Below are 17,851 nucleotides of genomic sequence, written 5' to 3'. Positions count from 1 at the left end.
ACAAAATTAACACATCCTAAAAATACCTCACTGCTTGTGCCAGACCACATTTGCCTTTTTCAAGTCCGCATCATATTGTTGGCTATTGGCTATCGCCTTTCCCTTTCTGTCATTTTCACCAGATGAAACCTCCATTTACAGCACAAATCCTCATTTCTGGTGACTAAATAAATGGCCTGGTACTTTGCATTCTTGAAATTTGTCCCAGTTCTACCGTGACAGCCATCCAACAGGTTATTCACTTCTTCCGGTGTAATATGTCAACCCTTCTTCCTGTTGACAAAAGCTTCCACCCTTGTGATATCTGCATATTTCATAAATATCTTTCTTCCTTTTCTGCCTCTCTGTCATTAACAAAATGTATGTAAAAATAATTAAAAGATATATTGGGGATCATCACTACAATATAAGTTAGCCTTCTGCATCGTTGGTGCTTTTTAACAGTGCGCTATCTCTCCTTGAGTTAGCTCTTTGACCACATTATAGCTCTCGTACAAACTCCCAGGTTCTCCAGCATAACTAAAAATCTCTATTATTTCTTATCAGATTATTCACTGATGTCCATCTTGATCATACTGGGATAATCTGAGATGTCTTTAGTAAAACTGATATTTCTATCTTTGATAGATCTATTGTGCATTTAAGCCCAGTTTCTGGCTACTTCCATGTCTCCAGCTGACCTCTGTTTCAGAATTTATCCTTATACTTGTTATAATGTACAGGTCACATTAGTAGGCTTTAGCTGTCACCTTTATTCTCCAATATTCACCAGGCATTTGCCACTGTAAAAATAGTTTACCAATTACTATGGCTCTAATTTCACTAGAATCCATTATCTGCCCTCAAACTGGTATCAGAAGCTCCATTTGACAGTAGCATGCAAGACACTGTTACCAGAATGAGCACAGTAGCCAAAATCCATGTTCAAGAAGTACTTGTACTTTGTCAGCTGATATCATGATGCAAGACTTTAGTACTTCACTTTGCTACATTTGTGCCAAAAGCTAGAGCCAATTCTTATGACCAGTTTAGTTAATATCTGCACAATTCTAATACAGTTCTTAATGGTTTGTCCAGATAAAAATGCATCACATTGTCATTGCTACTAGTCAGTGCTTTTAAACCTCTAAGCTACAGAACAATTCAAGAAAAAACTCAAATCAAGCTGTCTCCTGCAGGGTGAACGTGGTCCTCCTGGTGAAAGCGGTGCTGTTGGTCCTGCCGGTGCCATTGGAAGCCGTGGTCCATCTGGCCCACCAGGCCCTGATGGTAACAAGGTGTGCTTTCCCCAGCTGCCATTGCCTTTCTGTTGAATTCCTGATGAAGGCAATCCAAAACCTTTTTTCCTAAGAGCATAAGTAATTACTGGTAACAGGTAGTTACCTATACACCATAGCCCCGGGGTCACTTCTTCAAGTGGTAAAGCTCCATCCCAGCTAGTCCACATTAATATTAAAGGGTTTTATGTTTAGCACTATAGATGATGAGAGGTGAACTCCAGTTTGGACTCAGTTTAAATACAGCTTGTCAGCTGGGTATATTATTACTCTTTTTTGAGATAGGGTCTGAGATTTTGGCCAAAATTCATGCTGACAGCTATTTATACCCACCTCTACTTATACACAGGAAGTTCTTCTGTCTAGTAAGCAATATTTTCCCCAAAACATTAGCACAATAATGAGCAGTCGTCTACCAAAATAACACTGGCTTGATGCTAACTGAATATGGGTTTTAGTTTTCAGGATTTTAATGGGTAGTCTTTCTACAGAAATTTAGTTTGGAATATGGGACACCCTAAAACCTCAGGAGCCCACAGAATCAGAGAGACTGTTCATGTCTGGCATCTTCAGTAGCTGAAAAAGTAAAATAAGTACAACAGCTTAAGACAAAATGCTACTATTCACACTGTTTATAAGCAAACAGAATGATGGGCAAAGTAGTAATGACAGAATTTTGTACCAAATTATGTGAATGATTTGACCCTGTCTTACATGATATACTGTTTCTGCCAGGGTGAGCCTGGCAATGTTGGTGCTGCTGGTGGTCCTGGTCCTGCTGGCCCTGGTGGAATCCCAGGAGAGAGAGGTGTTGCTGGTGTTCCAGGAGGCAAGGGTGAAAAGGTAAGGTGGACAACCTGCTTTGTTATTGCATGCACAGGTTTGGGAGATGCTTGAATTTCATTAACTTAAAAAAATAACTGCAGGTTACCGCAACGTGACTTTTATTTACTGTGAAACTATATTACTTAGTGGTCAATAAGTAGAGGTTTTGTTGGTCTAACAGACTGACAGTCTTTTCTAAGGTGGTATTTTGATCTATGCTCAGCATTTGCAGTTGGTTTAAGTGGCAGTTAGTCCTTCACAGGATTGGTTAACAATGAGGTTATCTTTACCGAAGAAATACTAAGGCTGTCTTTGAGTACAGGCTTTATAGTAGGAATGGGCCTACTGATCACAAAGGACTGAGTCTCTGATCAAATCCTTGACTGCTCTAGGTGCCGTGACTATAAGTAAATCAGTTACAAAAATCTTGTGATTATATCAGTTTTCTATAAAATCAGAAAACATTTTAGCCAAGGTAAGCCTTTACATAAAGCTGTGTAGTCCGGTAGCAAGCCCTGTTGCTACCTCTACTTTATCCGAATAATTATGTATAAAATTGGGTTTTATCTTGTTATGTACATCTCATTCCATATTCTCTTCATTATTTAAACTCTAAACTGAGATTTCTAGAACTGCTTTATTTGTTTTGACTAAAAAAATCCATAGTCATTTAGCATAAATGGAGTTGTTAGGAAATTAAGATGAAAATTGCTTGCAACTTTTTATAAAACACTATGTTCTCACATGCAGATTAATGCAGAAGAGTAGGATGTATTTTAAAAAAAGAGAGAGAACAGTACTGGTCTGATTTCTTGACACTAGTGGTGGCCTGGATATAATTTTTTGTGATATGAAACATATGTGTTTTATATGACCACTCATATGACATCATTGTTTTTAACAGTTGTTTTCCTGCTTCAAATAGAAAGTATAACATGAATACCCAAAAGAATTTTTACGTATGGTTATTTCTTGACCAAATGAAAAGGGATTTTGAGGGGGGATTTACATTCATCATTTGGAATATACATCAACTTGGTTTTGAATTTTTAATTCCATTCAGAATTCTTGCCACCTGGGGGAAACTAAGTAGGTTTCCCATGAAAGAGGCAGGCTCATAATTCTGAAAAGCATGTCAGTCCCCTTTGTCTGCAAATTCTCGCTTTGCAAGTCAGTACATACTCAGCAATAAGAATGAAATAATAATCAAAGTCCGTTCCCCAAAAGACTAGCATGATTAGCATCTCATATGATATGCAAGTAATACATGGATACTCAGCAAACAGTTCAAGACTTCTTTCATACAAACTATTGTGTTTGTTACCAATATAATGGGGTTTTTTCCCTCTGTGTATTCTAGGGTGCCCCAGGTCTGAGAGGTGATGTTGGTGCAACAGGAAGAGATGGTGCTCGCGTAAGTATCTTTTGGTTCTACTTGAGTTTACCTTGCTGCACCTCAGAACTTAAGTGACTAAAAAGGATGTTCAGGACTTACATTTCCCACTATATTGCATTTCCACTTATATCTGATCACTTTTGATACAAATCAATATGATTTTGTTGCACCTTGTCCAGGGATGTTTCAATTTGGGGGGAGAGAGAGAAAAGCGACCACTTCTCATGCACACAAGCAGAGAAATTACATCAGCAGAGAACCTTGTATTTCGTAGACCATTGTTCAGTGTGACATTATCCTCTTTAACTTCATGGGCTCAGTCCAGACAGCTAATTCTAAAGGCAGCCTGCAAAGCCACACAAAATTCTCATTAATTTGAGATTTTGACTGCCTGTCCTAGAATTCATACTTTGGAAGGAAAATAACAGAATAGATTTTGGTTTATAAAATCATGTGTCCTTTATATCGAAAACAGCTGGAAGAAAGTCACACACCTGTCTCCAGGAGGAAAGAGAAAAAATATTAAAAGTAGTCACTACTGCTTACATTTTGTTAGAAATGGTGTCCTGTCTCTTGACCTATAGGGTCTCCCTGGTGCTATTGGTGCTCCTGGCCCTGCTGGTGGTGCTGGTGATCGGGTAAGTCTTCTCTTTGAATAAAAAAGTGTCTTGTTTGTTTATACATTTTCCCCACATATGAATATTTAAGATGAGGAGTTCCATAAAAAACAATTCCATCTTTCTAGTGTGCATGAGTTCTGCAAGTTTCTTAGATTTGGGAGGCAAGGGTTATTGGGACTGTAGAACTATTCAGTGAAGTTTGCCATAGCACCCCAAACCTTTTCCTAAAAGGGCAGGGAAGGGATGCACGTCTACATGGCAGTGGGTTATATGGGGAGAAGATTCTGATCTAAGCTTTGTCTGAATTCTTCCCAGTTAAGGTTAATCTCCACAGTCCTCCTCACACTGTGAGAAGAGGTTTTGATATGGTGATGAACAACCACACATTAGCTCAGAATTTTTTTACCCTGTCTGAGTATCGTTAGAAATTATTAATACAGGGCGGAGCAAAACAGAAGCATTTTCAGTAACACCCTCTTCATTGGAGACACAGGGACACTTGCTATATGCATCTGTACCAAAAGATCACCCTTGTTCTTACTGCAGTGCGGCCTTCCCCCACAGTGTCATAATGTTTTCTGCCATCTGTTTTAGGGTGAAGGAGGTCCTGCTGGTCCTGCTGGTCCTGCTGGTGCCCGTGGTATCCCTGTAAGTAACAATTCCTACAACTGTTCTTGTGTCAAAGACATGATGTTCAGAAAAATGCCCTTTTAAAGCCTGTTCCAACCAGTCCTGTCTTCTTTGCCCTCTCTTTAGGGTGAACGCGGTGAGCCTGGTCCCGTAGGTCCTAGTGGATTTGCTGGACCTCCTGTGAGTATTGTTTGCCGTTTCCTCTTATTGATGCCATGCCATTCCTCTATTTCCTTTTCATGCTTTTCCAACTCCTTGTTCTGTGTGTTTTTTCTGCCCATAGGGTGCAGCTGGTCAGCCTGGTGCTAAAGGCGAGCGTGGGCCTAAAGGACCTAAGGGTGAAACCGGACCAACAGGTGCTATTGGCCCAATTGGTGCTTCTGGACCACCAGTAAGTGAACTGTGTCTTTGTAAAATGCATAGTTCTTAACTGTGCTATGCAAGCAATACGCTAGCCTGAAGGCCTTGAATTTTGAAAAGGTAATTAAAAAAAAGAAACAAAACTTCAAACTAGGCTGTGAAGAAAGTCACCATACTGATTTTCACACATTATATAAGCTTCATCAGTCTATTTACATGGGCTCAGATCATGAGTCTGGAACTGAAATGAAGAGAAAAAAATAATTAATTTTCAACTTGCCCTGAAGATCAGCAAAATCAGTCTATCTTGGACCATTCAGGGGGTGATTGGGGGTAAGTTCTGAGCTGATGATGTTGATATCTTCCTCTCAAAGACAGGATGTGCTGTTGCAGTCTGATTTTCAGACCCAGTCATTCAGAAGCATATGTGCAAATTTGTCTGTGCACCCACTTGCATGCAGGCTTGTCATGTGCTAACACCTTTATAGGCCAAAGGTGTATACTGCTTCACATGCATGCAGCCCATTATCGGGGAACTGGTTGAAATGATGCAGAAAGTCAGGCCCTGGTATTTTAAATACTGTAAAGTGCTACAGGATAACATGTCTTGGGGTTTTTACCGTGTGATTCTAATAGAGCAATACCAGGCCCTTGCACTACGTGGCTGTTTTAGTCATGCAGTGCAGAGGACTTGCTGTTCTTTGCCTTACTATGTCTTTCACATTTTGACTTCCAGATTTGCTTAGAGGGACATAACATTTGCAAGGCAAATTCATTTGAATCATAAATGGCATATGCAACTCTTCTCAGTCCTTACGATACTGATTTAAAATGTCTGTGAGAATTTACTACCCTAGTATCAGGACAGGAATTGTGGTTTTGGGCCCAGTCCTCCTCCTGTTAAAGTAAAAAGCAAAATAGCCCTTAAGTTTCATGAGAGTGGGACTAAGCCATTGTTCTAAATAGGGAACATTAACAGTATTTGCTTGATTCATCTGTTTTTTTCAATCCTTCATACATAGGGTCCCGCTGGTGCTGCTGGTCCTGCTGGCCCTCGTGGTGATGCTGGTCCTCCTGTAAGTCTTCAGGCTTTTGGCACTGATGTTGTTGCTTTTCATGAAGTCATTGTTTCCTTTAAACCAAATCTTCCTTTTCACTTTTATTTTTAGGGCATGACTGGTTTCCCTGGTGCTGCTGGAAGAGTTGGTCCTCCTGGCCCTGCTGTAAGTAACTAATGAAGAAGTTCTAATGGGTCTTAAGTCAGAAGTTGCATTGGTTAGGGATGATCCTCATTTTCGTTACATGGACACAAATTCTAACTGCACTGGAATCACCTCAGATCCTTCTAGGACTGGATGAGATAAGAAAAAGTCTCTTAACTGTTTAAATTCCCAGACTGGGAGTTACGCATTTAATTTGTGGGGTTTTTTACAATCCATCAAGCATCCCTCTGCATTTTGAGGTGGGTGCCTAACCATTTGTAAAAATCTGTGTTTATTTTGCTTTTGAGTAACTGCATAGCCATTGATTTTGAGTGGAACAAGAAGGTCATGTCCTATTTGAAAAAGAATGTTAAAGTTATCTTGTGTCCACGCTTTCTAAAGTATCTGCAGTTCCAGCCCCTGTCTCAAGCAGGGCAACCTCTTGTTGTGTTTAAGAATGTGAATCCCTGCTGCTTTATTTTTCAGCCAAAAATTCTCATTTCAAATTGACATTTGTAGTTTTTCTTTTCAAAGGTGTTTCCAACCTTTACCAAAAGGCACTTCTTTCCTTAGATACCCTACATTTAAATATATTGTAAATCCCACTATCCAAAGCAAATAATCCTGTTGAATTGGAAGAGGTTTTTCTCATAGATTTTATAGTTGCAATTAATGTCTCCAGAGCCAAATCGATACTTTCCCACCAAATTTGCTGCTTTCACCTGCACTGTGTAAAAAAATAAATCTCTCAGTTCAATAATTCTACTGATTCCAGCTTTCTGCTGCTAACAAAAGCAATAGAAGTTGCTGCTTCAGAACAGCTGACAACCTGTTTATTGCAAAGCTGTTTTTGTACATGGACATAAAATGAAATTTATCTCTGTTCTCCCCAGTTAATGGGTCTATATTGTAATGATATCATATTCATACTCAATCCTAGGGCATCACTGGTCCCCCTGGTCCTCCTGGCCCAGCTGGCAAAGATGGTCCTAGAGGTCTACGTGGTGATGTTGGTCCAGTTGGCCGTACTGGTGAACAAGGTATTGCTGGCCCACCTGGTTTTGCTGGTGAGAAAGGTCCATCTGGAGAGGCTGGTGCTGCTGTAAGTTGCTGAGTATCACATCTCATTAAAAATGTTTTTCCATGTAAACGTTATGGCTTCTAAGATACTTTTGGTATTTGTGAAGGGCTCTTCTCTTTTATCCACAAATTTAGCAAAGCTTTTAAGTAGAAGTTCCACTGAGACTCAATAAATTGTTTATAGACGTGTTTGACAAACATGCCATAAAAAGTGAACCTGATCTCTGGGTCAGGTTTTTCTCTCTTTTCTTGCGGTGAGTTGCATCTTTCTCTGCAAGTAGCCAAAATGCAACGAGGCTAACTACAGAAGAAATTGCTACTTAGTCTGAGAAGGGGAAGCAGAATCTCCTGCTCTAAAATTGAGCATCATGGATGGAAAAAGGAGAAACATGTGAACATCCATTTAGAACAATCTCGATTCATTTCTGCATCAGAAACTAATTTGTGGGGATCACAAGGTTAAAGTTGTCTGGCCCCAGGTTGGCTTAGAATTATGCAAATAAATAAATTAATTTTGAGTCTCTTTAAGCTTGAACATCCAGAATTACTGGCTTTTTAAAAGTCAGGTGCATTTCTGTCTTATAGAAGTATGCACTTGTGTGAATTACCACTCTATTGTTTCTCAATAAAAAAATATAGAAATTTCTTCTGTGATCTGCAGAAGTTGCAGCTAAGAATGAAATCTTCAGTGTCATTGTCAGACGTGTTAAAATTTTGTAGGTGACAACTGAAAATTTGCCCTTTAATGTCCAGTATAAAGCAATACATTTTCTAATTTTTATGTTCTAATTTAATTTCAATTATGAAAAACAATTGAACTAGTAAGCCTGACTGTAAGTTAGGATAATAATTTAGGGTAATATGTCAGGTTGATTACTTATGCCAAGTTTAGTGCCACATATACTCAAATTTCAAGGAAATGGAAAAGTCACTTAACTAGACAAACTTTACCTTTCAAATGGTCAGTAGAGAGCTCTAAGGGTTGTCTGGAGATGCCAGATACCACCTAGATGTCTTCTAAGCCTGTCTCACGATCAGTCTCAGATGATCAATCTCTTCTCTATGGAATCCCCTCACGTAGTCATCTTCTCTTATTGAATACTCCAATTTTCATGTGTCACCCACTGTTATTGAACGTGAAAGGAAAAAACATGTGTATAGGGTTGTTCAGAAACAGCATTTTCACTGGAAAACAGTTGTGAGGGGAGTATAACTGGCATTACGTTCTTACAGACCTTTAGCTTTGGTGTTTAAAGTCTTACGGCTTGGTTGCAACTACTTCCATGCAGGAACTAGCTAACACTGACACACATTGAGATCCTTAGAAAGCAGACGGTACTGTTACAGAACAAAACAAATGAGAAATGTGAAGGGCTGTAAAAAATTGATTTTTCTCAATTAATATAAAAAAACATTCTCTTCATGTCATAGGGTCCTCCTGGTAGCCCAGGTCCTCAGGGTATTCTTGGTGCTCCTGGTATCCTTGGTCTGCCTGGCTCTCGGGGAGAACGTGGTCTTCCAGGCATCTCTGGAGCAACAGTGAGTATATGACTAGTTAACTGCTTTAAACAGATATGTGTAAAGAAAAAAGTTGAGGTCTCTTATGGGAAACCAGGGAAAAGGAGATGTAGATTCTGCTGTTTCCATTGCTACTGCAAACAGAGGATATGGACCTAACAGAGCAGTGGAAGAAATTATTGCTTGTTGCAGACAAACGAGACTTGTGTCTGCAGGTGAGCATGTTTTTGAATGGCATCAGAGATGTCTGATAGAAGAGGTAGAAAATTTAGAATGAAGATAATATTTGGTATAGTTAGATATGTTTCTTGTGTCCTGGTTCTCTCACTTCCAGAATCAATTGCAGAGAAATATTTCTCTTAGATATAGGCCAAAAGTTCTGGAAGACTGTTTTACGTTGTATTATAATGTCACATTTTGTTACCACTGTTCCTGTATTAGGGTGAACCTGGTCCCCTGGGTGTTTCTGGTCCTCCTGGTGCCCGTGGTCCCTCTGGTCCTGTGGGTTCTCCTGGTCCAAATGGTGCTCCTGGTGAAGCTGGTCGTGATGTAAGCTATGTCTTATTTCCTCTTCAGCACTGCTTTTCTTTTATCCTGAGCCAAAGACAAATACACAGGAAAAAAAAGGATGCAACTGGAGGCTGTTTTGCTAGCAAACTTGTACCTTCCCATGTCTTCAGGGAAAATTATAGCAAGATTCTAATAGACATGGATTCCCCTCCCCGTCCCCAACTAGGTGACAAATTCAAGGCACAAGTTGTGTCTGAAATGCATCCTAGAGTCACTGTCAGAATCTTTTGACGTTTTACTTAATTGTCAAGAAAGATGGAGTGGGGAAAAGATTACTTCGTTGTTGGAGCTGGGAAAAGTAGTACATCCCAGAGGATAAGGTTTTGTCTATAGAGAATATATCAGGAAAGCTTGTTATATTAGATGCAATACACATATCTTTCAGGGAAGTATAAAAATTGCAGTCACTTTTACTTGAGCGATCTAGTGATTTGTGGTATTAAAGACAATTTTTTTTAACTTAAGGCCCACTCAGAAGGCATATGAAGCACATTACACAAAATGTTGGAATTCAGTTATTGGACTTGTACAACACTCAGTACTGTTTTGGAGTCCTAACAAAACAGATGATACACTTTTAACATTGTGGCTGAGCTACATAATGTTTCCCAATGTGCATTCCCTCACCCCAATGTAAAGTATGTTTGTAGGCTGAAAACATGACAGAACAAACTCTGGCCTGTGTGGCAGGTACTGCTGAACTGCAGAGATCGATGCAGGTTAAGACGCAATGGAGGACCTGAGCCCTGTGCGGAAGGGGGAATGTGGGAATGCTGGAGTGGAACAAATTGCTTCCTCTAATGCCCTGCCCCATGGGTGATTACTTGGAGGATGGGGCCCTGCTCATAAAGCAGCAAATAAACTTCTCCATCCAATTTAACCATCCAAGTTAGTAGTTCACCTTGAAGAAGGGTATCGACACAGTGTGTATCCATGACTTACACTTTAAGAACAGTTAAAGTAAAATGTTAACACATTGTCTTGTCTCCTGTTAGGATAACTATGTAAAGCTTTCTCTGAGCCTTATCAGGGAAGCTTATTTGATAACCTGAAGCATTGTTAATACAGGACTCCTGCAAGTCCTAAGACTTACAGGATTTCAAAGAGATCAGAGAATAGTAATTAAAAAGAAATACACTTTCTGTTCCATGGGAATTTTCTGAAGGAAAATGTTTGCTAGTATACACAGTGAAACAGTTGAAGTGAAATTAACATTTGCAAAGGAAGACATTTAAGCTTGTGAAGTACTAAAACAAAGTAATTTAGCTGTGACTACTGTTTAAGTCCTTTTCTCACTACTGGCATTTTTCATCTAAAAAGTAGGGCTCAGTTTTACAAGAGTGCAAGCTAGATGAAGACCACTATGGTCTTGACCTTTTCATCTGGAGAAATACAGCAAAACCCAGTAATCTCCTTCTATACTGAACTTGTAAAACCTAAATATTTGAAGACCATCTTATTTTTCTGAGAACTTTAATATATTTAAGGAATTTGAGCATGGCATCGTTAAGGAAGAGTTTGTTATCTTCAAGATTTATGCTATCCCATCTTAATGACTTCTTACTCTCATTGGGAGCGATTAGACTGACACACAGTTCCATGTGAGATGAAGGTTGATGGAATTTAATAATTTTTCATGGTATTTTAACAGGGCAATCCTGGAAACGATGGTCCTCCAGGCCGTGATGGTGCTCCTGGTTTCAAGGTAACTTGTTTTTTTCTTTTATTTCATAATCATGGAAGAAATATTCCAATATGTGTAAGTCAGTAGTAACACACTGTCTGTCCTTTTGCATTCCTTTTTTCCCAGGGTGAGCGTGGTGCTCCTGGTAGCCCTGGTCCCAGTGGTGCTCTGGGTGCTCCTGGTCCTCATGGCCAAGTTGGTCCTTCTGGAAAGCCTGGAAACCGTGGTGATCCTGTAAGTTGATGAGACCTTAATTTTTTTGATTGACACAGGAGTAACATTTGTCCATCATACACATGTACATTGTGCATCAAACCTCTACAGTATGTACCTAATTACTTTGCTTTCTGCAGAGATGTGTTGAGCGTGGAACCTTTATTAGGTATAATATACAGCAGTGACATGCATTTTCTGTTCCTGTTTCAGGGTCCTGTTGGTGCTGTCGGTCCTGCTGGTGCTTTTGGTCCAAGAGGTCTTGCTGTAAGTCTGATTTCTAAATACGCTACCACATTGATGCAAGAAGAGAAAACACGCTTTATTAATAAAAACTCGTGACTGTGCTCAAGTAGTGCTTAAGGAGCTGTAAATATTTATAGACCTAGAATCTTGATCAGCATTCTCTCTTATGGGACCAATCCTGAAGCTTTTGGGACTGACACTCTTCCTGGGTGTGTGAACAGAATGTACATATATATATCAGGGGCAACCTATGGCATAATGTAGAATGCTCATGCTTAATTCTTGCTTTGACAGTAGTATATACTTGAAGCCTTCTATTTTATTTCTCTGACACCTATATCACTTCCTAGGGACCACAAGGTCCACGTGGTGAGAAAGGTGAACCTGGTGATAAGGGGCCCAGAGGTCTGCCTGGCTTGAAGGGACACAATGGATTGCAGGGTCTTCCTGGTCTTGCTGTAAGTAAATGATTTTCACGATTTTGAATATAAAGAGCAAAAAAAGGAAATAAGGTCACCCAAGTGTGGGATTACATATGCACAACCCAGCAGGTTGATACCACTTGCTCCACTCTGCATCATCTTTCAAAGGCCATAAGATTCTCTTTAACACTTAACGCTCTTCACATAAAATGGCAAATTTTGATATTGCCATTGATAGTTGGCTTTAGAACTGTGATTACCATTAGCTGCCCTGAAAGTCAACTGCATTTGGCTAGCACAGAATTCAAAAAGCTCTGCCTTTTTTTTAATATTACTTCTTACTTTGGCCAGAAATTGTAAAGCCTTTGTATCACAGAGGAGCAGAAGTAATTTGTAGATTTTCTTCCCTTTAAATTCTGATGTGCCCTTTAGGAATTCAGACTTTTATTTTAAAGCCTTCTCTGAAAACCTGAAGAAACAATATTGAGATGTTAATAGGTTATCCCCTTAAATACCTCTTTGCACTCTTTCTCCTCCCTGCCCAAAACAGGCATTTTAAACCCCAACTCCACTAATAAATGCCATCAGCCCTAGATTCCCATTCTCTGAGCCCAAATGCACGTGCTAACTATAGCTCCCTCTTGAATCATGCGAATACAAATGTGTGCCACTGCAATTTTTTTAATGACTATGCATGTATCTTTCCCAATAGGGCCAACATGGTGATCAAGGTCCTCCTGGTAACAATGGCCCTGCTGGCCCAAGGGTATGTGAATTTAAGAGCATATTCAAATAACTCCCATTCCTTTTGTGCAATATATATGTACACTCTACTTGTAGTGTTTTCTACTGTCATTAAACTGTTTGAGTTTCCTTTTAGGGTCCACCTGGTCCTTCTGGTCCTCCTGGTAAAGATGGTCGCAATGGTCTCCCTGGACCTATTGGCCCTGCTGGTGTGCGTGGCTCTCATGGTAGCCAAGGCCCTGCTGTGAGTATAACTTACTTTTTGTTGACTTAACACATTTATGTCACAGGTACAAGAAAATCACTTCAAAAGCCTAGCAGTTTAGGAAAAGATGTGGTTTTATTTATTAAAAAAAAGACTTCCAAATGTCTATTGTTATTTAACATTAAACATTTCCCTAACAGGCCTAAACCTGAAGTTCTTGTTCATTCCTTATGGCCAGACAGCAAATACACAAAGAAGATGTAGTCCTACAGTGTGCATCCTCTACTGCTTGAGCCCACAGTATTCACCACAGGGCAAGTCCATATGTGCTGCCTCAGATTAGAGCTAAGGGTGCTAGGAGTTAAGTAGGACTATGCATGTGTGGAAACACTTAATTGAGAGAACCATATGTCTAATAGAATGCTTCTTGTTTTTTGCTTTTGAAAAACTTTAGGGTCCTCCTGGTCCTCCTGGTCCCCCAGGTCCCCCTGGTCCCAACGGTGGTGGATACGAAGTTGGCTATGATGCAGAATACTACCGGGCTGATCAGCCTTCTCTCAGACCCAAAGACTATGAAGTTGATGCCACTCTGAAAACATTGAACAACCAAATTGAGACCCTGCTGACCCCAGAAGGCTCCAGAAAGAACCCAGCTCGCACCTGCCGTGACCTAAGACTTAGCCACCCAGAATGGAGCAGTGGTATGTTACTGCCAGATATTTGCCCTTTCTGGCTCAGGCAGTACTTCCAGCTTATTAGCTTTCTTTGATGAATTGTATCCTTGGCCACCCAGTGAAAATACTAAATGACCAATGAAGAAGTTCTCTCTGCCTCCACTGAAAATAGATACAAGGAAATTCTGAAAAGCTCTTTATAGCTATTATTGCGTGATTATTGCAATAATCTTTCAAAATAATACAAAATTATTTAACCCTAGCTTTCAAATACAGCTTCTTATACATTAACAATCTAAAATATGTATTTATCCCAGTTATCACCTTAATATTGTACCTAGTTGTGATATTTTTGACCTCTCTCTGAGTTCCTGTATCAAACAAGTGAATATAGGCTGCAAATGTTAGGCTGAGTGAACTATTGTTCGCATTTCTTTCCTTAATGGCAGGCTTCTACTGGATTGATCCTAACCAAGGCTGCTCTGCAGATGCCATTAGAGCATACTGTGACTTTGCCACTGGTGAGACTTGCATCCATGCCAACCCTGACAATATTCCCGCTAAGAACTGGTATGTCAACAAGAATCCAAAGGACAAGAAGCACGTATGGTTTGGTGAAACTATCAATGGTGGCAGCCAGGTAAGTGATGTATGGGAGGATGATTGTTTCCTACAGTGCTGTCTGAAGAATTCCCAATCCACTGACTCTGAGCAAGCAAACAGATAAATTAAACTCTCTTAGAGGAGAAATATGAAAAAGGGAACTACCTTTTATCTTGAAGGGAACAGAGCTCCAGTTCTGGTTTGAATCACAATTTGCTAAAAGGATTTCTCAGTATTGTTCTAATTTTTCTTGGTGTCTGCAAATGATCAATTTGGCATGACTGATGGCTACAGCTAAGGGAAGCCTGGACTGCAATATGGTACATTAGTATAAAGACAGTTCAGAAACTGTCTGAAAAAGTAAGAAAAACATCTTTGCTTATTCTTTTAATTGAGATTTTTTACATATGACGCTGTTCCTGGAAAGATATTTATATTACACATCACAGATGCTGAGCGTATGCCACCATAACATTCAGAATTGCTAGTGTAAGTGAAAAAAAGAAATATGTCTACTTGCTCATTAGACACCAGCCAATTGCAAATAGATCACTTTTGTACAGCTAAGGAGATCTAATTACATAATTCTTTAAATGAAGTTGAGTTGATCTTATGATGAAATTGCAGTGTCCAAGATCTTTAATATAAGAATATAAGACTGATCACACTGGGTCGGAACAGTCTAGGGTCCTGTTTCTTAAGAGTGGCTAAAAGTAGATGCTGTAAAAAAATACAAGAATGAAGTAAACATTTGTAATACCCACAGACACTATTCTATTAGATTAAAAAAAAAAAAAAATCCGGGTTTTCTTGAAATAGGCATTGTTTGTGTATCTATGGAAACAATAGATTTCTCTTCCTTGAACTTGTCTGATCTTGTCTTTGAATCCACATAAACTGTTAACGCCCTATCTTGGAACAGAGTTATACAGTTTAACTACATCCACTCATGTCTGGTTTTCAACCTACCTCCTACTAGTTTTATTTGATGCTCTTTAGCTCTGGAGTTGCAATAGACAAGTGATTGCAGACTTATGTAATTTTTTTTTTTAATGTTCCTAGAGCAAATAGTAATGCACATACTTGCATTACAAACATCCACCTTTCCCCAGCAATACAATTGACTGGCTTCCTTTCTGTTTTTCAGTTTGAATACAATGATGAAGGAGTGACCTCAAAGGATATGGCCACCCAACTGGCCTTCATGCGTCTGCTGGCCAACCATGCCTCCCAGAACATCACCTACCACTGCAAGAACAGCATTGCCTACATGGATGAGGAAACTGGCAACCTTAAAAAGGCTGTTATACTGCAGGGATCCAATGATGTTGAACTACGAGCTGAAGGCAACAGCAGATTCACTTTCAGTGTTCTTGAGGATGGCTGCTCTGTAAGTAACGCAGAAACCATTGGCACCATGATTGCCCACGTTTAAGCACATGATTAGGGACAGAGTTGTGCTTTGATTCAGAATTAGATTATCAGTCAGACCAGCAAAATTTTACCCAGTGAAGATAAATAGCCTACAAAACCAACTCTGCCAGATCTTTAACAAGTGGGAAGGACTGGGGTACAAACAGATCCTACCTTGTACTGTGCAGTGTGGCAAAAAAGAAAAATCTTTTCAGAGGGACCAGACTCAAATTCTGTGTAAGCTGAAGATTGATAAGGAAATAGTGTATAAGCTGTAGGAGGGGCAGGATCTTTAAGTCCTGAAAAACTCAGGCAGGGTTCTCTGAGGATTTAACATCAGTGTGAACGTAGTTTATGTAAAGCATCACACATATGACTTCAGAATATTAAAGTAAGTATTTTCTCTGTATCAGAGAACTAAATAGTTGATATGGGTATCTGATTTGCAAACAATGGCAGCAAAATTAATATGAAATTCTTTAAGAAATTATCCATTCAGGTGAAACAATTTTCAATACTATGAACAATGCAATAACAATGGTAATGAATCTTCTCTTGCAGAGAAAGAACAATCAATGGGGCAAAACGATCATTGAATACAGAACAAATAAGCCATCTCGCTTGCCCATCCTTGACATTGCACCTCTGGATATTGGTGGCGCTGACCAAGAATTCGGTTTGGACATTGGCCCAGTCTGTTTCAAATGAATGAACTAAAATTAACTTAAAAGCCTCTCCCAAATTATTCTCTTGTCATTTCTTTTTATAATGAAAGCTGACTCCTTCCATTTCTTCTGTTCATCTACTTGCTTAAACTCTGGGCGAAAGAGAAGGAGAAGAATTGATTGGAGCATTGTGCAATGAAATTTTAATACAGCCCCAAAAGGACTTGGAAGTCTTTCAAGATTTAACACCTTGCTTTGGGAAATGTCAACCTTTGTAAAGAAAAAAAACCAAAATAAAAAATCATGAAAGTTTGCACCACTTGTGGCCTTTGAATATCTTCCACGGAGGAAGTTTAAAACCACGACTTCCAAAGGTTTAAACTACCTCATATACTAATCAAGTGTGATCCACATCTTTTGTAGGTACTTCTCCATATGATCTGAGGTACTTTCAGTTCCACTCAAAATACAGTGGTGCTAATTGCATTATTACAGAGTATCTTTCCAATACTTGAACTTTGATGGTGCTAGTAGCATTTGAAGTATCACTTCTCTGTTTCTTTGAAGTCTGTCTCAAAACTTAGAATGTCCTGTCTCACCCGCAGCTTAAGCATGTGGATCATTTTTCCTCATCTTTGTCCTCTTCCTCCAAAATCAGGTGCTCCTGCTTTCAAATCTCATTTCCAACTTCTACAATGGGTAAAAAAAAAAAAATCATCATTTCTCAAAAAAAGAAAGAAAATGTATTTTGTATATGTGAGATGTTTAAATAAATTGTGAAAAAATGAAATAAAGCATGTCCAGTGTTCCAAAAGAAACTATTTAATGAGTTAAGTTACTTGCTTAGGTGCATTGGCAGATACTCATACCCAGAATTTACAATACATTTGCATTACTGCAACTATCTTAACCCATTGCTCTAAAACATTTACTTAGACTTAAGCATACTTAAGTTAGCATACTTAAGGCTGCTAACAACTGTCTTAAGGGTGTGATTGTCTACTTGACTGTTCATTTCAACACCACCTTTTGAAAAGTCCACAAGAAACTCAGTAACTGTGCCTCATAGTATGAGAAGTTCAGAAGCAGAAATAATTCCTTCATTTTTTTTCCAAATGCTAAGCAGGATTAAAGTCCAAAAGAAGGATCATCTTCTCACTTAAAGGTAGAAGGAAAATGAAGCTTCTGTCTTACACCTGAAGACAGAAAGCTCCTTGGTGTTGAGAGCGCTGTGCTGGCTGATGCTGTGCTGTAATCAGTAGAACTATGCCTGTCTGCTTTTGAAATAATGTGCAGAAGTCCATGCAAGGAATCTCTAAATTTTGTCGTCAGGGAGATCAGGGTTTGTTAGGCCTTACAGTTCATTCAGTTCTGTATGACACACAGAACTATCTGCTGTTGCTAACCTTAATAATTTACTATCATCACAAAAAACACCACAAGAAGCAAAGACTTCTGTTCTTATCTGAGGCCTTTTAAGAGACTGCTATTGTACAGCACTTTT

The 17,851-nt window shown here is 39.3% G+C and overlaps 1 protein-coding gene across 1 annotated transcript in view; it reads left to right on the top strand.

The window, feature by feature from the left end:
- Nucleotides 1–16,661, top strand: part of COL1A2 (collagen type I alpha 2 chain) — a 41,599-nt gene extending 24,938 nt beyond the window's left edge. Inside the window, exons 31-52 of the mRNA XM_052802009.1 lie at nucleotides 1,179–1,277; nucleotides 2,013–2,120; nucleotides 3,463–3,516; nucleotides 4,083–4,136; nucleotides 4,713–4,766; nucleotides 4,875–4,928; nucleotides 5,032–5,139; nucleotides 6,131–6,184; nucleotides 6,278–6,331; nucleotides 7,251–7,412; nucleotides 8,822–8,929; nucleotides 9,350–9,457; nucleotides 11,130–11,183; nucleotides 11,289–11,396; nucleotides 11,589–11,642; nucleotides 11,972–12,079; nucleotides 12,756–12,809; nucleotides 12,924–13,031; nucleotides 13,447–13,693; nucleotides 14,116–14,306; nucleotides 15,417–15,659; nucleotides 16,244–16,661. Coding sequence (XP_052657969.1) covers nucleotides 1,179–1,277; nucleotides 2,013–2,120; nucleotides 3,463–3,516; nucleotides 4,083–4,136; nucleotides 4,713–4,766; nucleotides 4,875–4,928; nucleotides 5,032–5,139; nucleotides 6,131–6,184; nucleotides 6,278–6,331; nucleotides 7,251–7,412; nucleotides 8,822–8,929; nucleotides 9,350–9,457; nucleotides 11,130–11,183; nucleotides 11,289–11,396; nucleotides 11,589–11,642; nucleotides 11,972–12,079; nucleotides 12,756–12,809; nucleotides 12,924–13,031; nucleotides 13,447–13,693; nucleotides 14,116–14,306; nucleotides 15,417–15,659; nucleotides 16,244–16,390 — 2,331 coding nt within the window. The 3' untranslated portion in view covers nucleotides 16,391–16,661. The remainder of the gene's footprint in view (nucleotides 1–1,178; nucleotides 1,278–2,012; nucleotides 2,121–3,462; nucleotides 3,517–4,082; nucleotides 4,137–4,712; nucleotides 4,767–4,874; nucleotides 4,929–5,031; nucleotides 5,140–6,130; nucleotides 6,185–6,277; nucleotides 6,332–7,250; nucleotides 7,413–8,821; nucleotides 8,930–9,349; nucleotides 9,458–11,129; nucleotides 11,184–11,288; nucleotides 11,397–11,588; nucleotides 11,643–11,971; nucleotides 12,080–12,755; nucleotides 12,810–12,923; nucleotides 13,032–13,446; nucleotides 13,694–14,115; nucleotides 14,307–15,416; nucleotides 15,660–16,243) is intronic.
- The last annotated feature ends 1,190 nt before the right edge of the window (nucleotides 16,662–17,851 follow it).

The sequence above is a fragment of the Harpia harpyja genome, chromosome 1 (assembly GCF_026419915.1).
Source record: "Harpia harpyja isolate bHarHar1 chromosome 1, bHarHar1 primary haplotype, whole genome shotgun sequence".
Lineage (NCBI taxonomy): Eukaryota > Metazoa > Chordata > Aves > Accipitriformes > Accipitridae > Harpia > Harpia harpyja.
The sequence above is the reverse complement of the archived record's forward strand: the minus strand, read 5'-3'. Positions and strand labels throughout refer to the sequence as shown.